The sequence below is a fragment of the Rhinatrema bivittatum genome, chromosome 10 (genome assembly GCF_901001135.1).
Source record: "Rhinatrema bivittatum chromosome 10, aRhiBiv1.1, whole genome shotgun sequence".
Classification (NCBI taxonomy): Eukaryota; Metazoa; Chordata; class Amphibia; order Gymnophiona; family Rhinatrematidae; genus Rhinatrema; species Rhinatrema bivittatum.
In genome coordinates this window covers 78,432,804-78,458,969 of record NC_042624.1, presented here as the reverse complement: position 1 = coordinate 78,458,969, position 26,166 = coordinate 78,432,804, and the positions used below count along the sequence as shown (strand labels likewise).

Below are 26,166 nucleotides of genomic sequence, written 5' to 3'. Positions count from 1 at the left end.
ACATAAGGAGTTACGCGCCGATAAGCATGGCACCACCGGAAACACAGATAAAGGCTCAAGGCCTCTACCCAGCATGCCATATCAGAGCCGCACAAAGCGAGGAGGCCAACGCCCTGTGCGCTCAGTGCGAGGAGACCCTGGGCTATCCAGCCCAGGGCCAGTCCCACCCAGGGCCGAGTAATAGCTCCTCAGTGGGTACCCCAGACCTAGCAAATCCCAGCGGGACACCCCCGCAGATGGGGGACCCCCAGGGACCCAGCACCGCTTGGCTTGGATCCAGCGTCTATCTCATGGGTGGAGTTCTTCAAAGTGCTACATACCTTTGTTCAAATGCAAAAGGAACCTCTGGCTGATCAGCCACACTTGCCGCCAGAAGACCTGCAGGCCCCTCAAGGCCTAGACATAGGCTTCCACAGCCCAGAAGCCCCACCTATGGGGACACGGACTACTCTGAAAAGGAAGCAGAGCCCCTAGAAGAGGGGGAACTTCCCCCGGAGACAGAGCCTCACCGAACCATGAGACTCTTCTTCACCAAGGACGAGCTCCCTGACCTGGTCACTCACAGCCTGAAGGAGCTCGCCATCCCGGGCTCAGGTACTTCGGGGAGCCTAAGCCGAATCCCCTGCTAGAGGACCTCCGCCAGACCTCTCGCCATTTCCCTCTGTTACAAGCCGACCAGCAGGTAATTGACCTGAAATGGAGTGCTCCAGAGTCCTCTTTCAAAAGGGGACGAGCTATGGCAGCCATGTACCCCCTGGACCCGGCGGCCAAAGACCTCCTGACATGCCCAAAAGTTGATGCCATGGTCTGCGCGGTCTCGAAGCGCACTACTATCCCAGTGGAGGGAGGAGCAGCGCTCAAAGATGCACATGACCGGCGTCTGGAATCCATCCTTAAACAGTCTTTCGACGTAGCCGCTATGTCCCTACAAATAGCGGCCTGCTGCACCGTAATGACACGTGCCTGCTTATCTCAGACCAGGAACAACACCCCTGGAGAAGTCATGGAACCAGCAGTATCATTCCTTGTGGACCGCCGCTTCCGACCTGGTGCGTACTGTGGCCAGAGAAGTGTCATCTGCGGTGGCTGCCAGGAGACTACTCTGACTCCGAAGCTGGTCAGCCGACGCATCTTCCAAAACTTGCCTCACAAGGATGCCCTTCAAAGGATCCCTCCTGTTCGGCAGCGAGCTAGAGAAACTGGCCGACAAATGGGGCGAGTCCCCAATGCCGCGCCTACCGGAGGACAGGACTAAGAGAAACCAACAACCCTTTCCCCGATCTTCCAGGGGCAGAAACTCTCAGCGCTTCAATCCATACAGAAACAACTATCAAGCACCCCGACCTATGGGCAGGAACCAGCCCTTTCAGAACAAGCACAACAAGAGGGGAGCCAGCTCGGGTGCAGGACCCAGCCATACCCCACAATGAGATTCAGCCGACCCATCCAAGGGACGAAGCCATAAGGGGCAGACTAGCCCTATTCTACCACAGATGGGTCAAGATAACTTCAGACAAGTGGGTCCTAGCCATCATCCAGGAGGGGTACAACCTGGATTTCCTGTGAACCCCTCCGGACAAGTTCATGGAATCCCCCTGCCACGACCTTTTCAAGAGGACGGCAGTGGAAGCTACACTGACCAGACTACTGGCCCTCAAGGCCATCCCCCCCCCCCCCAGTGCCTCCACAAGAAATAAATACTGGGCATTATTCAATTTATTTTATCGTCCCCAAGAAAGGGGGGACGTTCAGGCCCATCCTGGACCTCAAGTCAGTTAACTGCCACCTGAGGATTCCCCGCTTCCGCATGGAAACCCTACGCTCTGTAATAAAGGCGATACAACCGGGAGAGTTTCTCACATCCCTGGACCTTTCGGAGGCCTACCTACACATCCTAATTCATCAGGAACACCAGCGCTATCTACGCTTCAAAATCCTGAACCGTCACTACCAGTTTCGGGCACTACCCTTCGGGTTAGCCACAGCACCCCGGACATTCACCAAGATCATAGTGGTAGTGGCGGCAACACTGAGGAAGGAAAGAGTTCTCGTACATTCTTGCCTAGAAGACTGGCTGATCAGGGCAAAATCCCCAGAGGAAAGCCGCCAAGCAACCAACAGAGTCAAAACTCTACTGGAGAGCCTAGGTTGGGTGGTAAACACAAACAAAAGATGTCTACAGCCCTCATAGTCTCTAGAATACCTAGGGGTCCGATTCGACACCAAAGAAGACAAGGTCAGCCTGACTCCCACAAGGAGATCAAAACTGTGGAACCGGTTACAAATCCTACTGAGCGAACCTCGTCACACAGCATGGGATTACCTGCAAGTCCTCAGTCTGATGGCATCCACACTGGAAGTAGTGCCATGAGCGCGAGCTCACATGAGACCCCTGCAGCGCTCACTTCTATCACGATGGAGTCCACGGTCTCAGAATTACGCCGTACGTCTATCACTCCTGGGCAGAGTCCGGACCCAGCTATGGTGGTGGCTGCAAGCCAACCGCCTGAGCTGGGGAACAAGGCTATCCTCCCCAACCTGGACCCTGCTCACCACAGATACCAGCCTATGAGGATGGGGAGCACACTGCGAGGAGTTAACCGCCCAAGGGCAGTGGAACGCAGAAGAAGCGGAATGGAACATCAACTGCCTAGAAGCGCAGGCAGTCAAACTAGCCTGTCTACGATTCGCTCACAGACTCCGAGACAAAACGGTCAGAGTAATGTCGGACAACGCCACAACAGTGGCCTACATCAACCGGCAGGGGGGAACCAGAAGCCAGCAGGTGTCTCTGGAAATAGATCCCCTAATGGCGTGGGCGGAAGTAAACCTCCAGGAGATTTCGGCCGTCCACATCGCCGGGAAAGACAACATCCCGGCAGACTACCTCAGCAGGGAAAGTCTAGACCCAGAAGAATGGAAGCTGTCGTCCACAGCGTTCCAACTGATAGTGAACCGGTGGGGGACACTGGACATGGACTTTCTGGCAAACCGATCCAACGCCCAAGTACCCAGGTACTTCAGCCGCAGGCGGAAACCTTAGTCCCAGGGGATCGATGTCCTGGTACAGACCTGGCCACAGGAGACCCTATTATATGCATTCCCGCCGTGGCCCCTAATGGGCACAATCATTCACAAGATACAACTACACAGGGGACTAGTCCTTCTAGTGGCCCCGGACTGGCCAAGAAGACCGTGGTTCGCAGACATGAGAAGACTACTGGCAGGGAACCCCCTACCACTGCCTCCACACAGAGACCTGCTACAACAAGACCGATCCTCCATGAGAATCCAGCTCAATTCTCTCTTACTGCCTGGCCCTTGAGAGGGCTCGCCTGAGAGAGCGGATACTCGGGGGCTATAATCGACACCCTACTCCAAGCACACAAGTTCTCCACATCCCTAACGTACATAAGGATTTGGAGAGTATTTGAAGCCTGGTGCGAAGGCCACGACATCAAGCCACGCTCAAGTAAAATTCCCATGATCCTAGAATTCTTACAGAACGGCCTACAGAAAGGGCTGTCCCTCAACTCCATCAAGGTATAGGTGGCTGCATTGGCATGCTACGGCTCCAAGAGCGAGGGCGACAGCATAGCTTCTCACCCAGACATGTCATGCTTCCTGAAAGGAGTCAAGCAATATGCTCACCACTAAAGTGGCCAGTACCTCTTTGGAATCTCAACCTGGTCCTGGATTTTCTAGCAGGAACCTCCTTCAGGCCCCTCCAAGGGCTGTCCCTACGCCTGTTAACATTAAAGACAGCATTCCTGCCTGCGGTTTGTTCAGCCCGCCGCATTTCAGAACTACAAGCACTGCCCTGCCGTGAACCGTTCCTCAGGCCCACTCCAGGGGTCATACAGTTACGCACGGTCCCTTCATTCCTTCCCAAAGTGGTATCACACTTCCACCTTAACCAAACCATCTCGCTTCCATCGCCGGATGGCTTGAAGAATCCAGAAGAAGCTCGAAGTCTACGTCATCTCAACATCAGTAGACTTCTATCCAGATACCTGGAAATCTTGGAAACCGTACGAAAAACGGACCACCTTTTCGTCCTACACAGCGGGAAGAGACAAGGGGAAGCGGCCTCGCGGGCAACCATAGCCGCTGGATCAAGGAGGTCATCAAGGCGGCCTATGTAGAAGCAGGCAAACCACTACCTCTACAGGTCAAGGCCCATTCTACCAGAGCCCAGGCAGTATCCTGGGCAGAAACCAGAATGCTGTCACCCGCCGAGATTTGCAAGGCGGCGACATGGTCCTCCCTCCACACCTTCTCCAGATTTTACCGCCTGGATGTTCAGGCTCGGGAGGACACGGCATTTGCAAGGGCAGAACTAAGTGGGTCACTGGCAGCCTCCCACCCTGTTCGGGAATAGCTTTTATACATCCCATTGGTTCTGAGTCCATCTGCTACCCGCTAGGAAATGGAGAAATTACTTACCTGATAATTTCGTTTTCCTTAGTGTAGACAAATGGACTCAGCATCCCACCCTTGGCTGCCGTTACACATGGAATTCGAACGATCAAGGGTAAGCCATGTTTTCAGTCACTTAGGATTACCACCCTGCCAGGTGTCGACACTTTCCGATTGAGTACACTGGCGGTCTCCAGCTATAGTCAATTCAACCAGTTCAAGTTAATCAAGTTAACCAAGTTATAAGGTTTAACCAAGTTATGAAGTTATCCAAGTTAGTCAAATCAGTCAGTCACACACACATTCACAATGCTTTTCGAGGAGAATTCTGAGGAGCTGCTCTTCCTGCAGGGATATATGTACTAGGGGCTGACGTCAGATTGAAATCTGATCTGTCTCCAACTGCTATCAGGAGTACACTATACTCATTGGTCCTGAGTCCATCTGTCTTCACTAAGGAAAACGAAATTATCAGGTAAGTAATTTCTCCAATCAGTAATACTAACAGAGAAACAACTACAGTACTTGATGATAATCCACTTTGCAGTGCCTGAAAAAGCAGAATTTAAAATCAAATTAAATAAAGGCAGCCAGCAAACCTCCCGGTGCTGCCTTACCATCTGCTTAATCCCTCCCGCTGCTCTCAACCATTGAGCCTTCATGTTCAGGCCACAGGAAAAACAAATAATTTAAAAATAGAAAAGCAATAGGGCCTTTCAGCCTCCCATTTCTCACTTAGAGGGCAGCTACAGGCAGGCCACCCAGACCCTATTCTTTTGGAGCCTGCATGGATCCCACCTAACCACCAATGTAAGTAAAGAAAAATTTTTTTTTTTACTTATTTACAGATGGAGGGGGAAAATTGAAAAAGTGCAAGTGAGTTGGGGAGCATGAGAGAGAGTGTGAGTCGGTGAACATTTGGAAAAGTGTGCATTAGTGTATGTATATGAGAGAGAAAGGAGAAAGTTTGTGCACGACCCCCACCCCCAGCTAATCTGCCACAATATCAAAGTGATGGGAATCAAAAGTTCCCTGATATGGAGAGCGGGGATTTTTAAAACCCTTGGTAGTTTTAATTATTGGGTATTTGATGAATCTGCTGTTTAAGTATTTTATTGGTGGTTAAGAAATCTTTGAGTTTTTATTATTGGATGTTCTGTTTGTCATCTGTTTTGAAATATTTTTTTTTATTAGTGTGGGTTTACCACAGTTGATTTATATTTCTTGATTTTGTTTCTGATTCTGTTTTTCCATTGTTGCACTGTACTCAGTCTGGATTGTTACAGATTTCCAGTTCAGTTTTTGTCTGCATGTTTCTTATAGTCTCTCTGTTCTGTTCTTTTGTATCTGTCTGTGCTCTATATGTGTGAGCAAGGTATGGTATTCTGCTAACAAGTGTTTCTGCATAGGGATCTATAGCAGTTTGGCTTGTTTTGTTTTCCTAATAGGAGGTATATTCATGTTTTAGTGCCTGGAGTAATATTTGCAGTGTGGCCTTTTCATAGATAAGGTTGTTACTGTTTGCATGCTGGCAGTTAGTGTTTTGGTATGGGAGGTTTACTAAATTGTAATTATAATTCAGTTTCCTCAAGGTTTTCGGAGGGCCAAGCCCATGCTCACACATAAAAATAAACTTTAATATCATATAGGTTCCAAGCGTCTCTTGTGGAGGGTTTTCTGGTTGGATTATTTATAGTCTGCTTTTTAGGCACTTCAGAGCAAATTACATTCAGGTACTATAGGTATTACCCTATCCCCAGAGGGCTTACAATCTAATAGGCTGATGCAGAGAAGTATATTCAGAGGAATGCACAGTTTTACCAGCATAAACCTTACTGCCGATGCAGCAAAGAGTTTTACACTCACAAAAAGCATGTTTAAAAATGTGGTTAGTTTAGTACCCTTGCATGGAAATTCCATGCTAAGTTCCTTTCCTAACGCAGAGAGGTGTGCTGGCAGAACTCCCATTTTTTTTCATGCTGGAAACTTTACTCCTGGTGGAGTAAAATTTCCAGCATTGCTGTGCTGGCACTTCAAACCAAGGGACAGCAAAAAAAAAAAAAAAAAGGGTTTTTTCCTGGCTGGAGTGCATCAATCTGTTAGCTGGATAAGTCCATATTTATCTGGCTAAGTGGCAGCAGGTAACTGCACTTATCGGACTGTCTAGCTGCGGTTAGCCTCTGCCACTTAGCTGAATAAGTACACGTTTTTCTGGCCATCTGGCTGTGCTCTGGTATTCTCCGTGATTTGTTACCAGGGACAGCCCCCCCACCCCTACTCCCCAAGTTTAAAATGCATAATTTTTAATTTGGGGGGGGGTGGGGAGGGTGTGCAAGGCTGTAAGGTTTGCCTAGAACAACTAATACTTTTGCACTAGCCCTAGCTGCACTGGCTCCACAGGACTCCATCTGAAGCTGTGTTGCTTTGGGTCAGTGGCTTTCTCCCGTATTGAAAATTTACACATGAGAGACAGCATTGTCCGGGATGAAGCATCTGTTCTATAACTATTGGAATTTATACAATTAACTCCTGAAGAAGCGATTTGCATCGCGAAACACCGGCCGTTGTCGGGCTTTTTTCTTCAATCTTAACATTTATTTATTTATTTATTTAATGTCTTTTTTATACCGATAACCGTTCACACATCGTATCGGTTTACAGTTAAACAGGAACCATTGGGCAGAACCCTTACATATAACATTGCAAACAGGTTAACTTTTGGGCAGGGCCCTTACATAAAATTGAGAACAGCAAAATCACTATATACATATCACCAAAACTATATACAAAAGATAAGTACATAAATAGCCGAGTCAAAGTACAAAATCGATAGGCATACAACGTAATCCGAGAAATAAATCATAAGTCGCGTATCAGATTCTAGGAGAATCACTTATTTAATCAGTAAGGATTTATGTAATGGGAGGTGATGTGTGGTAAGCTTGCTGGAAGAGCCATGTTTTCAGTTTTTTTTTGAAAGTGGGTGTGTATGATTCCAGGCGTATATCAGGAGGCAGGGAGTTCCATATAGAGGGGCCGGCTAGGGAGAAAGCTCTGTTTATAGTGGACGATAATTTGAAAGATTTGATAGGTTGTGCACGTAGGGTTCCTTGGAGGGCAGTACGTGTGGGTCTGTTCGAGGTGCGGGGGAGGAGTGGGGGGATAATCCAATTCAGGTTAGAGTTCAACAGACTTTTGTGGATGATGGAACAGGCTTTATAGAGAATTCGAGAGTGTATAGGGAGCCAATGAAGTTCGATGAGTGTGGGGGTGATGTGATCTCTTTTTTTCGTGTTTGATAGTATCCTGGCGGCAGCGTTTTGTAGTAGTTGTAGGGGTTTGATATGGGTAGCGGGGATGCCTAGAAAAAGTGCATTACAATAGTCTACCTTATATAAAATGATAGACTGTAGTACAGTGCGGAAATCAGAAAAGTGTAGCAGTGGTTTGAGTTTTTTTATGGTTTGGAGCTTAAAGAAGCATTCCTTAATGATAGATTTAATGAAAGGTTTGAATGTAAGATGGTTATCAATGAAAACACCAAGGTTGCGAACGTGTGATGGGAAAGTTGTGGAAGAGTATGCAGGTGGGATGTCTGGGAGCGGTGGCCTGTTAGATATAATTAAAAGTTCAGTCTTGCTGGGGTTTAGCGCTAGTTGCATGTCATTTAGTAATTTGTTGATGGCTGAGAGACAGGATTCCCAGTTGCGAAGGGCAGTAAGGAGAGAGTCAGAGAATGGGAAAATAAGTTGCACATCGTCCGCATAAATAAAATGCTTGATGTGGAGGTTAGTGAGGAGGGTGGTAAGGGGGAGCATGTATATATTAAAGAGGGTGGAGGAGAGTGAAGAACCTTGGGGCACACCTTGGGGAAGACTGATGGGGTCAGATTCATTGTTATCAACTAATACTGTGAAAAGGCGATCCTGGAGATACGATCGTATCCAGGAAAGGGCATTGCCAGTGATCCCGATGCTCCTGAGGATGTTAAGGAGGACATCATGATTGACTGTGTCGAATGCCGCTGAGATGTCAAGCATGGCAATCAGATAAGAAGAACCTGAGTCTGTACCTCTGATGAGGGTATCATGTAGAGAGAGTAGCAGGGTTTCAGTACTTAGTTGCTTTCTGAAACCGTGTTGTGTGGATGGGAGAATCTTGTTTTGCTCCAGGTGATCTGAGAGCCGTGAGTTGACAATTTTTTCAAGAACTTTAGCTAGGAGGGGTAAGTTAGAGACAGGTCTGTAATTAGATAAGTGTCGGGGTCAAGATTAGGTTTTTTGAGTAGTGGTTTCACTACTGCTTGTTTAAGAACATTGGGGACTGTGCCATGCTCTAGGGAACAGTTAAGGATATTTGAAAGGGGTTTGGCAATCACCTCGGGGATAGCTAGCAGGAGTTTAGTGGGGATAGTTTCGGAAGGATGAGATGATGGTTTTAATTTTTTAAGGATGTTTTGTACTTCGAGAGAGGATGAAGAGTCAAAAGACGAGAGGGAGACTGGAGAGTTGATGGTGGGCAGATAAATATTGACGTTATTATGTGAGAATTGTGCAGTGATGGAGGAGACCTTGTTTTTGAAAAATTGAGCTAATTCATTGGAGCGGTTGTTAGAGGGATTGGCTGATATTTGCGTGGGGGCAGGAGAAGTGAGGTCCGCCACCATGGTGAAAAGGGCCTTAGGGTTGTATTGCATACCATGTATTTTTTTAGCATAGTAACTACGTTTAGCCTGGAGGATGGAGTTTCTATATTCGTGCATTCGCTGGTAGTATAAAGTTTTGGTTGCAGGGGATTGATATTTGCGCCATGACCTCTCAGCTGTTCTGAGTTGGATTTTCAGATTCCTAAGATCAGGCGTATACCAGGGTTTTCTGTTTCTACGGTTTGGGTTAATAGTTTTCGTTATAAGAGGGCAATGTTTGTCAGCAATGTTGAGGGTGAGATTGATCCAGGTAGAGAAGGCATTGTCTGGGGATGAGGCGTCAATTTGGTTGTCTATGTCAGCGCATGCTTGTGAGATGGTATCTATATCGCATGGTTTGCGAAATTTAAAAGAAAAGGGCTGCTGGGGTGTGATGGGGGACATTTGCGGGAGAGAGAGTTTAGTCTGAATCAGGGAGTGGTCAGACCAAGGTACTGTGTTGCATGTAGGGGGATTGTTTATGTTGATGGGGGAGTTGACAAAGATCAGATCAAGTGTGTGGCCAGCTTTATGTGTAGGAGCGTTCACGATTTGTTGGAAACCCATTGCTTCAAGAGAGGAAAGGAATGCTTCGCATGCTGGAGATTGCGGGGAGGTGTCCACGTGTAAGCTATTAGAATGGTGCTTTATCTGTAAACTGTATGACAATAGTTCTCGGTACCTTTCTGCCTTACAACTGTCTCACCAAACTCTACACTTTTAACACACTGTAGGTTAACAATGCCTCCTTTAAGTGGAAACTGTTCTCTATCCTGCCACCTGGGACACAACCCATTTTTTCCCTTTACATTCTCTTATCAGACCCCACACCACCAGACTAAGCTCAGCAAAAGAAGGCTTATCCCAATATACACCCTCACACGCACTCAAGCCATCAGTTTATCTCTTATCTCCATTATTCTATTTAACGCACAATCACTCCAAAAGAAAACCCATCTACTACATGATATTCTCACAGATTCTAAACCAGAAATATGTGCTGTCACGGAAACCTGGTTTAAACAACATGACACGCCCCTCATCAACCAGCTACCCTTAGAAACCTACGATGTTTTCTCTATCCCTCGGAAAAAGAAAAGAGGTGGTGGCATACTCTTGGCTGTAAAAAAGGAGTTTCAACTACTACCCCAGAATTGTGATATTCCAAACCAGTACGAAATCGGCTTTTTCAAATCTAAGTCGCTCCAACTATGTCTCATTTATACTCCCCCAGGCCTACTGGAGAAAGATTCATCTCCTCTTATCGAATTTTTTGCAAATTCTCTATCCCCTGACATACCCACAATTCTCCTAGGGGATTTTAAAGGAACAGATGACATTTCTGATGGATTCATTCATTTAAACATAGACTGTCAAACTAATAACGCCGCAAGTGACGAGTAGTCCGGACGGCAAGTGACCCCACTGCCGTTGTCTGGCTTGCTGATGCGGTTTCATCAAAAATAAAAACATCATAATTATCAGTATATCGGGTGGACACAGCTTTAAAGAAGTGGATTCTTAGTCTTTTTGGTTTTTTCGTTTCTCCAGTCTTGGCCATGGCTTAATTTTTCTTTACTTTTTTTAAGCTCTGGGGGAACAGCATGGATCACTTTTGGTTCCCCTCCCCTGGAGTAGATGAGCAGAGCCTGAGGAACCATAAAAGCAGCTGACTCTGGGAGGAAGTGATGTCATCGGGCTGCATGGCCGCTTGAGCAGTGAGCTCCTCCATTAGCCACATTAAAAGCAATCTTACTGGGGACTGAATCGCCTGCAAACTCTTCCAAACCTGCGTGACACATTCTCTAATCTGCACGGGATGGCAGCTAAGAGGCAATCGGTAGATTTCCAAAGCTTTTCCTACAAGAAAGCTGAAGAGCGGGGCCGTGCTGCTACAGAACAGCCAGCAGATGCGCTTCCTAAAGATGGCGGCTCCAACTCAGATGACTCCCTCCCTCAACATGATGATACAACGCCAACCCGCGCTGAATTTCGCGAATGGTTTGGGATCCTCCGTAAAGACCTTAAAACTTATAAGAAAGAAGTACAAAACATGCTGGGAGAATTCCAAGAAGAGATGGCTACCTTGGGTCGCAGAGTGGATGATATAGACGCCTGCGTAGACGTACAGGCTGAATCCTCGAAACACCTCCAGGATTCATACTCAGATCTTCAAGATGATACCAGCGCCATTAAAGCTAAGTTAGCTGATCTCGAGAATAGTGCACGGAGGGGGAATCTCCGCTTTCGCGGCTTTGCTGAAACTCCAGAAAATGGCGACTGTACGACCCTTATTCAGCGTTTTTGTACATTCCTGCTGCATAGCAGTGAAGATTCAACGTGTGAACAAACGCTCAATATCAAATTAGACAGGGCTCACAGGGTTCTGCAAGATCCCAGCACGAATCAGGCACGAGACGACATAGTATGTTTTCACGACTATGCTCTTAAGGAAAAAATAGCCAATCAGGCCCGAAAACAACAACGCTGGCATTGGGAGAATCAGGATATTTCGATTTATGCTGACTTATCTCAAGCTACTCTTCAAAATTGTCAGAACCTAAAGGAAGCCACGACTTTTCTCAGGAAGGCCGGTATCAAATATAGATGGCTTCATCCCTTTGGTTTTCAATACACATGGGAGGGCACTTCTGCCCGCATACTGAATGCAGAGGAGGCGGAACTCAAGCTAAAGGATCGTGGATTTGTCCCCCAGGCTCCACTGGTGATAAGTAAAATTCGCCCCACTTTTAGAGAATCTCGACCGAAGTGGCAGCGTGTTGGAGCCAGAAATAGCCGGCTGAAGCAGCAATCTGATTCCCAGCGGATCTCTGCAGAGGCCACCTGATCACCTATCTCTGGGATCGGTTGCAAGATCAGTCCTTTCTTCTATTGGCTATGGCTCATTGACTAAGAGTCCAGAAATACTCCGAATCACAGAGTTTGCTTCACCACTGTTAATTTATAATTATTTTCCTTCAGTCTCAGGTTGAGACAATTTATTCTGGGCTAAACGGTGCTCATGAGATGATGTTCTTTTCTTTTTCCTCCAAGCTAACTAGCTATTTTGATCTGCTTAGCATTATTTGCAGATCATGGGGAAGGGGATAGGGGGATGCTTTTGCTACAATGCGGGTTATGCACATATTGTTTTCCACAGCACATTGTAAGGTGTTTATTGTACAATTCAGGGCGATCCTATCTATGGAATATGATATCTTTGAAAGCATATTTAGTGGATTGTCTGTACTCCAGTGTTTATCAGAGCGACTTGAGCCTTTCCCAACGGGGGTATTTCTCTTTGTCCTGGGATCCTTTTAGTATTCCTATGACCACATTTCGTTTAGTTTCCCTTAATGTTAAGGGACTTAACTCACCCTTTAAAAGGCATTCTTTCTTCAAAGAAATGGGAGTGTTAAAGGCGGACATTATTTTTGTCCAAGAATCTCATTTGAAGGGCAAGCACGAATCGCTCTTGAAATCACATAATTACCCGTTTCAATATTTTACTCCATGTCCCAAAGTCGCAAAGTTTACGGGAGTTTGCATCTTGTTTTCTCAACTTATGGTACTAGACTGCCAAACTTGTATTAGAGACCCGGGAGGTAGATATCTTCTTCTGACGCTTTTGATTGAGGGAGTGAACTATACTCTGGTAAATGTATATGCACCCAACCAAGACCAGGGAGCGTTTTATGATACCCTTAATCAGGTTATCCTACAACATAGCACTGACAAATTAATAGTGGGTGGGGATTTCAATTTGGCACGAGTTCCGGCCCTAGACACTTCGAAAGGTTTCGCCACCGTGGCGCCTATTCACAGGAAAAAGTTGAAAATGCTGATGGATGATTGGCAGCTGACAGATGTCTGGTGGATGCACTACCCTAGATCTTATACTTTCTATTCCCCCCCTCACCAATCACATTCTCGCATCGACTATATCTTAACTGATAAAGCCATGCTTTCTCAAATTATGAAACTTGATATTCAACCTGTGGCCTGGACGGACCATTCGGCAATCATCCTTGAAATCTCTTTCCCGCAATATGATCGAAGGACCCAATTTTGGAGACTTAATGACTCCTTGCTATCAGACCCAAGTTTCACCAGTTTCTTAACCGATCAAATTCGGGAGTACATCTTGGTGAATGATTCCAGTGAGGTTACACCCTCCATAGTCTGGGAATCCTTAAAGACATATTTGAGGGGTCTCTCTATTTCAAGAGCGACCTACGTGAAAAAAATGTGACTATATACTAGCCACGGGTCTGAGAAAGGACATCCTTCACCTAACGGGGGAACACCAACGCACATGCTCCCAAAAAATCTGGTCTCTTCTCTCTAGCAAATGAGAAGAACTCCAGAGACTAGAAGCTGCCAAAATGGTCCATTCACTCCATATTGCCAAACAATCCTATTTTGAGGGTGGAAATAAAGCCGGCTGACACTTAGCCCACCGGTTGAAGCAAATTTCTTGCCAGAACTACATTGCCAAAATTAAAGACGAGAAGGGGGACATTTTAACTACCAATATGGCTATAAGATCCAGATTTCTGAATTTCTACAGTACCCTGTATTCTGCCGCAGACTCTATCTCTCCTGAGACGATTGCGAACTATCTGGCAGGGGTCAGTCTACCGCGCCTGACCCCTGAGGCACAAGCTACATTAGATGCAGAAATATCTTCAGTTGAAATTCTCTCCGCTATTAAAACACTGAAGATTGGGAAATCCCCAGGTCCTGACGGCCTTACGACAAAGTTTTATAAAACTTTTGCCCCTTATATTGTTGCCTACCTCCAAAAACTATTTAACCATCTGTGGGAGGGGGGCTCCCTGGCCCCTAATTCAAATCTTGCCGGGGTTACCATCCTCCAAAAACCAGGAAGAGATCCAACGGTTTGTGGGTCTTATAGACCAATATCTTTGCTCAACCTAGATCTCAAGCTCTTAGCAAAAATCCTAGCGGATAGAATGAACAACTATTTAACTAGTCTCATACACCAGGATCAAGCTGGCTTTATGCCAGGAAGATTGGCAGGCGATAATATTCGCAAGCTGATTAACATAATGTGGTGGGCCCGTAACCAGAAAGTCGATGTGCTTTTTCTCTCTATTGACGCCGAAAAGGCATTCGACCTGGTACATTGGCCATTCTTATTTAGTATCCTACATAAAATGGGTTTTGGGCCGTACTTCTGTACCTGGGACACGAGCCTTTACACTAACCCTCAGGCGTGTCTCAAAATCAATGGAGGGTATTCTGATCGATTTAAGCTGGGTCGTGGCACCAGGCAGGGGTGTCCTCTATCCCCTCTTCTTTTTGCCATCTTTTTGGAGCCCTTGGTGGCCACTATCAGGGGTAATGTAGAGGTTATAGGTTTTTCTTTTGCACAACAAGACTTCAAAATCACTCTATTCGCCGACAATATTATGTTCTCTCTAACTAATCCTCATGCTTCTCTAACGGCCATTGAAGATGATATACACAGATTTACCGGGGTGTCCGGCTTTAAGGTAAACTGGGAAAAGTCAGAGATTCTTAATTTGACTTGTCGCCCGGAAATTGTTGCTCAGCTGAAGCTGTCCCATCCATTCCGCTGGGCGCATAGACATCTTAAATACTTGGGGATTCAGATCCCATCCCACCCTAAAGACCTCTTTAGCTTGAACTACCCTCCCCTGCTACAGAAAATTTTTCGTGATCTGGATATTTATTTATTTATTTATTTATTTATTTATTTAAGGTTTTTATATACCGGCAATCATGAGAACATATCTTGCTGGTTTACATGAAACGGGAGTGCATTAGATACATCAAACTAGAACTGAGGTGACCGAAGGTACAGTTACAGTTAACAAGGGTAGCAGAACTTGGAGAAGAGGAAGAAATAGGAAAGAATAAATGGTTAAACGATATACAAGTCAAATTACAAGTTATGTACAAATGGCATGATTAATGGCTGAATGTTTTGAGGAGTCCTTGGATTGTGTCATTAGATTGTGTCTGGGAAAGCTTGCTTGAATAACCAAGTCTTAAGTCTTTTCCTAAAAGTTAGGAGGCAGGGTTCCAGTCTGAGATCTGTGGGCATGGAATTCCACAGAAGGGGGCCAGCTGTGGAGGTGGCACGATCTCTTAGGGTAATGTGTCTAGTCGTTTTCGCAGGGGGAACTTGGAGTGTGCCTCTATAAACATCTCTGGTAGGTCTTGTCGAGTTGTATACTTGGAGAGGGAATTGAAGATCGAGGGAAGTGCGTTGATGTATAGTTTTGAAAATGATACATATGGCTTTGTATATGATACGGAAGTATACGGGTAGCCAATGTAGCTCTTTCAGGATGGGAGATATGTGGTCTCTTTTTCTTGTGCCTGTTAGTAGTCGGGCTGCTGAATTTTGCACCATCTGTAATGGTTTGGAATAGGAAGAAAGCAGACCTAGCAATAGGGAATTGCAATAGTCTAATTTTGAAAAAATGACTGCCTGGATGATCGTTCTGAAGTCTTGAGCATGGAAGAGAGGTCTTATCCTTTTCAAAACCTGGAGTTTATAGAAGCAGTCTTTGGATGTTTTGTTGATGTGTGCCTTGAAGTTTAGCCGGTTGTCCATATTTGGGGTAATCTCCCTTTTTCATGGTTGGGTCGCATAGCGACAGTTAAAATGAATGTCTTACCTAGACTGTTGTATTTATTTCAGTCCTTACCCATACAGATTTCTAATGCTCTCTTAAAATCCTGGCAGAGGAAAGTGTTTAGTTTCATTTGGAAAAGAAGACCTCCTCAGGTTAGCAGACATCTGTTATACCAGGCTAAGTTAATTGGGGGCCTGGGTGTCTCCAACCTTATGTGGTACTATGTATCAGCACAACTCCGGCCTCTCATTGTCTGGCATCAAACTGTCAAGCCTAAACACTGGGCTGTTATTGAACAATCTCAGCTGCCGAATATGCCACTTGCAGCCTTGGCGTGGCAGCCCAGGAAAACATGGAATAGCTATTCCTCCCTACTTCCTACTACCCGGCACACCATTGACATTTGGGACAAGTGGAAGGGGAAGCTTGTTGGTAGGAAGCCCTGCTATCATCTCTTCCATAACATCTCCTTACCCCTGGCCTCGAACGCAACTCCTTTGCAAGATGGCGCAACCGGGTGTCAACCATTTTGAGCACCTCTGGGGTGGAGATGATATTCTTCAGTTTGCAAAAGTCAGCCAAAAATACAACCTTCCTCAGACTGAATACTTGGCATACCTACAAATCTGCCATTTCTGCACGTTGCAACAACTGAAAACTGGTTTGGGTAAGGGAAAATCTCTTTTCGAAGGTTACTGCTCAACCTGTTCTACTCTGAGGCCCGATAGCCAAGGTTTACCAATTATTAAATGCGAAACTGGACTTCACTCCGGCCCATATCAAGGCTTGGACCACTGATTTACAGAACGCATACACCGATGATGACTGGATACGTTTATACCTTCATCTTGGTAAAGCCTCTATTTCTGCAACACTGACGGAAAATGGATATAAACAGCTTTACCGCTGGTATCTCACACCGGAGCGTCTTACTAAGATACTTCCCACCCAATCTGGAGTTTGCTGGAGGGACTGTACTTCTGTCGGTACCTATTTGCATATGTGGTGGTCAGGAGAATGTGTGCGACCCCTATGGCAACAGGTTGAAACTCAGCTCGTCTCCATACTGCAAAGACCTGTTCATCTCACAGTTGACACCACTCTACTCAATAATCGTACACTGGTTGATCAGGATCCTCTACATCCTCTTTATCATTCAGATGTGTATTGCCACACGGTTGGTGATAGCCAAGGACTGGAAAGCACCCACTTGCGGTCTTAGCTAAATTGGATACTGTCTGTACTATGTGCTGAATGACGGCAGAGAAACATCATACTGTCAAAATGTTTTCTCTGACATGGCAACCATATTTAACTTGGTCTAATAGATATGCCACTGGCTCGATATAATTACCTCAGGGCTTCGACTCCATCCTTGGATCTGCTGGCAGTTACAACAACCAGGGCTTGGCCCTCCACTAACTTTCCCACAGATAACTCTCCCACAGATGATTACTTCCGAGACTTTCATACTGTTGGCTGCTTCCTCTGCAGTGGCATTGCTCATTCGCGAGTTGGACTTGAAGAAAGTTTGTTGGTTCTTTTTTGATCCTTACAAGTGCTTTTCGTTATTCATTCTCTGTTTGTATTTTATATTTTTATTGTTCTTATTGGCGGCATACCCTGTACGCGGGAGGGGGGAAACTGGGGCAAGGGTTTCATGTCAAATGGTAGTATGGCAGAAGTTACTTTTTGTCTATGGCACTGTATGTTTGTTATAAACTATCTACCAATAAAAGTGTTTATGCAAAAAAAAAAGCAGCTGACTCTGTGTAAGCACCCAGTCAATAAGAATGTGGTGGGGGTGGGGGAGAAGAGTGGCGTGGAGAAGTGGAGGTAAGCTACAATCACAGAGAGGGAGCAGGTGAGCCAGGAGGAAGTGCTCGTGCAGTGTTGGTGAGGCTTCTGTCTGAGGTGAATGGGCTGAGGTTTGAGAGGGGCAGCTGCCTATGGAACCAGTGAGTCTCCTGAAGAGTAGGGGTGGCAAAAAGGGGTGGGAATGAGAAAGTAAGGGGGCTGCTTGTAGTCTGGAGAAGGGCTGGCAGCAAGCAAAAATGTGCATGATGCGGCAGGGCTGGAGCAGGGGCATTCACACACACACACACACTGTGTGTGTGTGTGGGAGTGTGTGCCTGATACTGGTTGGCAATGTGGTTGGCAGTGTGGTTATCTCATTATTTGGTAACTGATTCAAGAGCTGATTAGTTGGCAAGCAAGAGACTTTAACACCAGACCAGACCAGGAGATTATATAGATATGTATGAGAAATGTAACCAAACTTCTGGGGACTCAACCGATTGCATGGAATAGAGAGGGGCTGTAGCTCAGTGTACTCTACTAAGTTATTTAGGAAAAATGTGAAATTTATGTTGGTGATTTTCTGGCTCAGTTTTGTCAGGTTCTAGGTCACATGATACACCTCTCAAGGGGTGAACTGTTGAAGCACATGCTGCATAGAAAGTGTCTGAGCGAATCAAACAGATACCCCATGAGATGGTTTTGAAAAAAATCTCCTGGGCTGATATTTTCCTGCACTCTGCCCCTGCCTGTGAAGTGTCAGGGCTGATATCTCAGGCCCTCCCCCTGAATTAAAGATCTGCTCCAGGCTTGGATACTTCCTGACCCAAATAGCTGCAACAATAAAACACATGAGTAGTATTGATTTATTGATTAAAAATATTTGGCACTACATCCCAGGAGTAGTAACTTTACAGCATTATGATGAACTCAGTGCACACAAAGCAGTTTGACTAGACAGTTGTCTCTATCTAAGAACTTGTCAGTCGCATGTAAGCAAGAATAGGAGGATGGGCAAGATTTGGTAGTATCCGGCAGCTTGGGCTGCAAGAAGGAAGCAAGTTGGCTCCTTGACTGCCCAGCTTCCCCCATCCAAGTTTTTGAACTGACCAGTGAAGTCAGTAAGCCTCTCTTCCCTCCTCCTCAGGCACCTTGAGTTTGGGAGAGGGGAGGCCCGGAGCAGGGCAGCAGCACCGTGCAGACCAGGGCCTGATGATGATATCAGATTGTGTGGTTAGCACTGTCAAATGCAGCAATGCTCTTGCCGACTGCACAGCCTGACCACTGCTTGGGGGACCCCATGGGGACTGGAGGACTGTGGCAGCAGTCACAGGTGCATAGATGCCATGTTACTCATGGCATCCACACAGCCAGCCTGGCACCATGTTTATATCTAGGGTGTATTTCATATTTAATAGTGACATTTTGGCTTTAAAGAGGATTTTTATTTCTGTTTTGCTTTAGTCAGATACTCTCAATAGCAGATATGTATGGATTGGATGGGCTGAAAGAAGTCGCTGTCTATATTCTGAAAAGAGACTACTGCAGGTTTTTCCACAAGGTAATTATACACTGAAGTGAGGTCTACGTTTTATTTAAAGTACAGTCTTCAAATCTTTATATGCAGAAAATCATAACTCTTAATTTTAAAAAGATGCCTCTTAATGCAAAACACATTTTTTTTTCAGGAGTAGGATGAGTCCTTAAAACAAGGGGTAGATTTTCAAAGGGTTACACGCGTAACCCCTGAAAACCTACCCCTGCGCGCACCGAGCCTATTTTGCATAGGCTCGGCGGTGCACGCAAGCCCCGGGACGCGCGTGTGTCCTGGGGCTTTCCAAAATGGGTGGGGCGGTCCGGGGGTGGTCCCAAGTGCTCCGGCACAGCAGCCTGTGTCGGGGCATGGTGCACCAGCAGCCGCCCAGCGTGCGCAAGTTACGCCTGCCTCGGGAAGGCGTAACTCCTGAAAAAAGGGTAGGGCGGGGATTTAGTTAGGGCTGGGGGGTGGGTTAGATAGGGGAAGGGAGGGAAAGGTGGGAGGGATTGAAAAAAAAAGTTCCCTCCAAGGCCGCTTCGATTTCGGAGCGGCCTTGGATGGAATGGGGAAAGCCATCGGGGCTTCCCTTGGGCTTGGCGTGCACCCCCTTGCGCGCGCTGACCCTGGATTTTATAACATGAGCGTGGCAGCGTACGCATTTATAAAATCGGGTGTACATTTGTGAGCACCGAGAAGCGCACACAAATGTACCCTGCGCTCGTAGCATTTAAAATCGGCCCCTAAGTTATCTAGCGGCCAATGTTTTGATTCATGTTCCATAGCAATTTGTGAAGAAATCTGCATAGCTATGATATGCTGAAAAAATGCAAACTATATTTTAAGGTAATAGTATTAACAAAATAATTTGTTTTGTAGTTACAATATTTAAAATGTTTTTAATTTTTTAAATTTTGTTTTCCCTAATTTTTGAGGAGATATTGTTTAAATCTTCCTCTGCTTACCCCAGTGTGTATGTGTGTGTATGTGTAAAGGAGAGGCACACGGCTTGGCACTGCTGTGCTTATTTCAGTACCCATGCAGGCATCAGTCACAACTGAGACATGTGAAACAAGAATGATCTGAGGGAAGGAGACTGGTACAACACTAAGAGAGGGCCTACAGTAAAAGATGCAGAGCTTTTCATTCCAAAATTGTCCTAGTTCTTGCCTGTAACAAGACATATAAAAAGAGACCTACAAATGAGAGCAAAGGAGTGCATGCATTAAAAATCTAAATCAGACACTGGAGTAAACCAAGATCAGATCATTTTAGAGACCCGTATATCATAGTCCTAAAAACTTAAATGTGCAATACAGTTAATGCGCATGATATATGGTAAGCATCTTTTCTGAGGCATAGAAAAATGGAAGTGCTGGTCAGACTGGATGGGCCAATTGGTCTGTTTCTGCCATCTAACACTAACACTCTCCCTCCCTGGTCTATTCATTATGTCTCCCAATGCTTAATAATCCCAGAACATTTACAATTTACTCCTGCCTAAGATCGTCCACCTGTCACATGTTTGATCCTAACCGCTAGTTTGTTAGATCTTTGTTATTTAAAAATGATGTATTTCATAATGTGTTATTTAATTATTCCCAAGTTCCTCATTTCCTGGTTCTCTGTAAGACACACGGGTTATGTCTTTTCAATGTTATATGTAAACCGAAGTGATTAGTAACATTGTTACCAGAACCTCGGTATATAAAAATGTTAAATAAATAAAATAAATCTACTATGTGATTGCTGCAGTAACAATGGGTGCATGTGAAAATGCTCCACAAAAGAGGAAAAATAACCATGTACTCCAGTAAATGCAAATTCCCAAAACATTTTTGCATTTATGTAACATGAAGGCAGAGGGGAAAGAAAAATCTTGGTTTTATCTCTCTTGGCCATAGGACTCTGAGAAAAAGCAGGCTGGCAGTGCAGGAACAGAGAATGAGAGAGACATTCCTGATCCTAGTAGTTGTTCCGCCTCCCCCATGCCTTTCCTGCTTAGACAGGAAACATGTGCCTTGGGGGATGGAAGAGGGAGATGAAATTGAACCACTAGGACCAGGAGTGCATGCTTTCACTCTGTCTCCACACGGCTGCCCTGCTGCTGCTCCTTCCTGTGGAGGAGGAGCAATAAACGTGGTTGGGGAAGTGAATAGTGAAAGATGGAGAGAGGTGCAACAGTGAGAAAAAGTAGACACCTGAGCGAGTACTGGATAGAAAAGATGGAGAGGAAATGGAGTGGAGTGAAAGATGGATGGGGGCTGAAGATGTGTTTAAGGGGTATGGAGATGTGAGACTGAAGTGGACAAAAGGAGGACTAACCCCACGCTTCCTTTCTTTTCCCCTACCCCACGACACTACCTGCAGCCCACCTTCTGGGACTCTGATAAGGCAGGAAACATTGCCCATAGCATCAGCTGAGTTTCAGGTTCTGAAAAATTGGGAAACATAAACAATATGGATGTCCTGTAGAAGTAGTAAAAAAAAAATGCTTGCTGAGGCTTTTAGCATACTGGCCTCACTACTGCTAAAATTTCGTAAAACAATTCTATATGCCGTTCTTTCTTGATTTATAAAAGGAGTGATATTCATGTAATTTTTTTCTTACATGTTTCACACACATTTCAAGCCAAGTCAGATTTCTTTTAAATTAGTAGCTTCATGTTTTGAAGTGTGGATTAGCAACTTGTAACTTCTCCCTAAGGTGCTTTCTGCTACCTGTAAACACATGTCTCTGAAGACCAGCAGCTCACCTGAGTCATGTGACCAAATCTTTTGGTGCTCATCTACAGTAGTTCCCATGCTGCAGCAGCCATGTGGCTCCATCCATTCCTTTTTCTCTGCTGAGATTGTCAGAAGCTGCAACCCTATAGAGTTTTTGAAGAAAATTCTTTGTCTTTCTGGCATTTGGCTCTTACAAGAGTGTTTTGTTTTGGTTTTTTATTTGACAGATGAATTATATTGCATCAGAAACACCTCTTTAAATAATTGTCTAGATGCATGAGCTAGTCAGTCATACCCAAAAAAGTGCATTTGCCATCACTTTTTATGACATGTGGTGGTTGATTTTTGTTTCCTTAGACTTTCCAGTCAGTATCCCACCCAAGCTTGCACTTTAGGAAAGCTAATTGAAAAAGCAATCTATTTTAAAAAATTTGGCAGTTTATGCATTTCTCGTAGGTCCAGATGCGCATTATCTGCACTTCACTATGCTGTGGATAAAAACACACAGCACTTATACTTCTTGCCCACTGTGTTAATTGCGCATGGTCTGTATTTTTGCAGAGAAAGAGGGTTAAAAATAGCATGCATTGTCTGTCTGTGGTCCGCTATTGGGAGTGCGGCTACGCCATTTTCCCCCATCATTTTTGATGGGCACTCCTACTAGTTAGTAGAGAAATTGTCAATATAACCAAGCAAATACATTTGTCCATTTCCAAATCTTACAATTGAGCAAAGAGCATAAGATATGCCATACTGGGTTAGACCAAGGGTCCATGAAGCCCAGCATCCTGTTTTCAACAGTATATATATATATTTATTTATTTAAAATTTTTATATACCGGCATTCATGATACAATCACATCATGCCGGTTTACATAGAACAGGGGTGTACAAAGAACAAATGAGTAACCTATTAGTGAGGAGGAAGCAGTTACAAATATATATATATATATATATACTATTAGTATATATATAGTATATATATACTATTAGTATATATATACTAGTATATATATACTATTATATATATAGTATATATATATACTATTAGTATATATATATATATATTTGTATATATATACTATTAGTATATATATACTAGTATATATATACTATTATATATATATTATATATATATTTGTAACTGCTTCCTCCTCACTAATAGGTTACTCATTTGTTCTTTGTACACCCCTGTTCTATGTAAACTGGCATGATGTGATTGTATCATGAATGCCGGTATATAAAAATTTTAAATAAATAAATATATATATATACTGTTGGAAACAGGATGCTGGGCTTCATGGACCCTTGGTCTAACCCAGTATGGCATATCTTATGCTCTTTGCTCAATTGTAAGATTTGGAAATGGACAAATGTATTTGCTTGGTTATATTGACAATTTCTCTACTAACTAGTAGGAGTATTAGTATATATATATATATTTGTAACTGCTTCCTCCTCACTAATAGGTTACTCATTTGTTCTTTGTACTAATAGGTTACTCATTTGTTCTTTGTACACCCCTGTTCTATGTAAACCGGCATGATGTGATTGTATCATGAATGCCGGTATATAAAAATTTTAAATAAATAAATAAATAAATAAATAAATATATATATATATATATATATATATATATATATATATATATATATATATATATATATATATAATGAATTAATAGAACCACTCAGTTCAGATGAAACATGAGAAATGGAAATATAGAGGAGAGAATCCATAAAGAAAAGAGATGAATAAAAAGAACAGCAGATTCATTGTGATTATATCATGCCAAATTGAAACACAGGTGATTCCCAAACATTGTGGAAATTGCCCATCACATTTCTTCTTTTGACTGCGAACTTCTCCATAATTAGGGATAGATACCTTCATCTTCAGTTTTTATTTTATTTTCCTTGGGAATTTTAATGTTTGTTTATAATCAACAAAAATCAGAGAAAATCAGTGGGGAAAAAATTGAGTCATTTTTTTCCACCGATTTTTCTGCTGTTTTTGTTTATAATAAACATTGATAAATTCCTAGGAAAATAAAATAAAAACTGAAGATGGTGTTTATCCATATATAATCCTTCCATATTTTACTAAGTCAAGTAGTTAACAAAGGCGTATTGTATGTGATTTTTCCCAGAGTAAGGCAATTATAATGTAGTTGCTATTATGACATGCTTAGCTAGCTTGTGGTGTTCTTTGATTCCTTAATCCAATAGCATTCCAGTTCAAATACTCCTGGGTCCATGGTAGATCACATCCAATAATGCTTTTAATTTGAAGCAGTATTTGCCAAAATGAGGTAATTTTTGGACATTTACACTATAAATAGGCCATAGTATTTATTTGATTAGTCTCCAGTATTTGTTGGGGTAGTTGTGAATATTTTATGTAATCTAGCTGGAGTTAGATGCCATCTGTAAATTACCTTATTGCTTTCTGAAGAATATTTGCTGATTTTAGGTGCTCTGCCTAGTATTTGTTCCATTGTTCTGTCTAGTTGACATTTTAGGTCTGTCCATATACATCTATGCACACATTTTTGTTCATATTCCTTTTTAAATGTTATATAATTTTAAAATCAGACCCTTAGTTGAACTAGTCTTGATGCAGAATTCTTCTAATAAAGAATGTTCAGATATTTTACATTTCATTTATTTACATTTAAGCAAGTGTATAACTGGCAGATACCAAAACATTCCATTTCTATTCCATTGATATTTCTCTTTTGTATTTAAAATCTAACATTCACCGTGGCAATATACTGAGACAATTCAATAGAATTAGCCAGTTTTTCTGAATAACATATGCTTCATGAATGATTGAAGTCTTGAATGGCAAAAAATGTAAAAGATTGGAATATAGCACTAAGAACAGTGTATGTTTACTCAACATCTTTGAGAAGAACTTATTGAATGAATACATTCTGACACTGACTTAACCATCCTTTCTATTTGATAAATTATTTCTGTAATGTCTCGCTATATGCCAGGTAAGGTGCATTTTATGGGAAGATTGTGCTTTGAGAAATGTTAATGTTTTCATGATTCAGTGCTGGTATTGGGTATTGAGTTTACAGTAAAATAAGTCCAAGGTGAATCCTGTTTTCTTTCAATTGTAGCCTGTTGGTGGATTGCATCATTCTGTACTAGAGTGTCTGGCTATTGCTCACTCATTTGGGATAAAGAACCTATATTCCTCATGCATGAGGTAAGTAGGGGAAAAAAAATCTAAAATCACAATTCTTTTACTAAAATGTTTTTTATTCCTTCTACCTCTGATATTTTGCTGTTTTGATTTTTGCTAATGTGGGATTCATAAATAAATTGGGGATTTTGTGTAAACAGGTGGATTGGAAAACATTTTGTAAAATGTTGGTCTGAAAAGAACTTTTCAAGTTTATCAGATGACATGCAGAGAAACTGCCTTACTACATTGATTCAGTCTTTGGTAAGTACTATATAATTCAGACAAGAAGAACAAAGTAAGATTTTTAGAACTTATAGATTTAGTACTTTGCTCATTAACAATGTAACAATATTTTTTATCATATTGTATGTCTGGGGGCAGGTTTACCAAAATCTTAACCAAGTGAAAAAGTTTCAGAATTTATCAGTGAAAGTGCTCGGTATTTTTAGCAATACATCTGTCTTACCCCTCCTCCCATAGTCTTTCATGTATGTTACTATAACCTAAAATGGAAGTGTCAGGACACTTCATTGCAGTGAGGTATGCTGCTTTAGTCGTACTTCTAATATGGGCAACACTCGGCTGAAACTAGACAGCTGTTTTATACGCTGTTAGTTACTGTGGTTAAATTTAAAAAAAAAAAAGAAATATTGAGACTTGTGCCTAACCAAAATAGGAGAAAATAACTCGCTTTCGAGCACCAAGTAGATTTTTGTGCGTATTTTAAAAAAATCATCATTAAGCAGGGAGGCACAGGGTCATTCCTCCTGTGTCAGAGGCTGTTCAAATTTGGTCATGGGTGCAATCCCAGAGCATTCTGCTCTGAGCCATGTACCTGGCTGGTTCGGAGAATGTGGTGGCGACTGGCTGAGTCAAGTGTTCCATCCCCTTGAGTGGTCCCTGGATCAAGCAGTGGCAGAACGTATCTTCCGTCTCTGGGGCTTTCCGGACGTGGGCCTCTTTGCCTCCCTCTGCAAACAGCAAAGTGAGGCTTTTCTACTCACTAAACGGGAGGGGGCAGCAAATCAACCTCAGATGCCTTTACCCATCATTGGGGCAAGGGCCTTCTGTTTGCATATCCTCCGCTTCCTCTGGTGATGAAGACTCTCCAGCAGGACAAGGGAACCATGATTCTCATTGCCTCTCGTTGGCCAAGGCAAGTCTGGTTCCTGCTT

General features: G+C 43.7%; 1 protein-coding gene across 2 annotated transcripts in view; it reads left to right on the top strand.

The window, feature by feature from the left end:
• Positions 1 to 26,166, top strand: part of KIAA1107 (KIAA1107 ortholog) — a 113,267-nt gene that overhangs the window by 38,855 nt on the left and 48,246 nt on the right. For both annotated transcript variants that reach the window (XM_029617673.1, XM_029617674.1), the window contains exons 7-9: positions 18,997 to 19,093; positions 24,924 to 25,012; positions 25,150 to 25,252. In XM_029617673.1, coding sequence (XP_029473533.1) covers positions 18,997 to 19,093; positions 24,924 to 25,012; positions 25,150 to 25,252 — 289 coding nt within the window. The remainder of the gene's footprint in view (positions 1 to 18,996; positions 19,094 to 24,923; positions 25,013 to 25,149; positions 25,253 to 26,166) is intronic.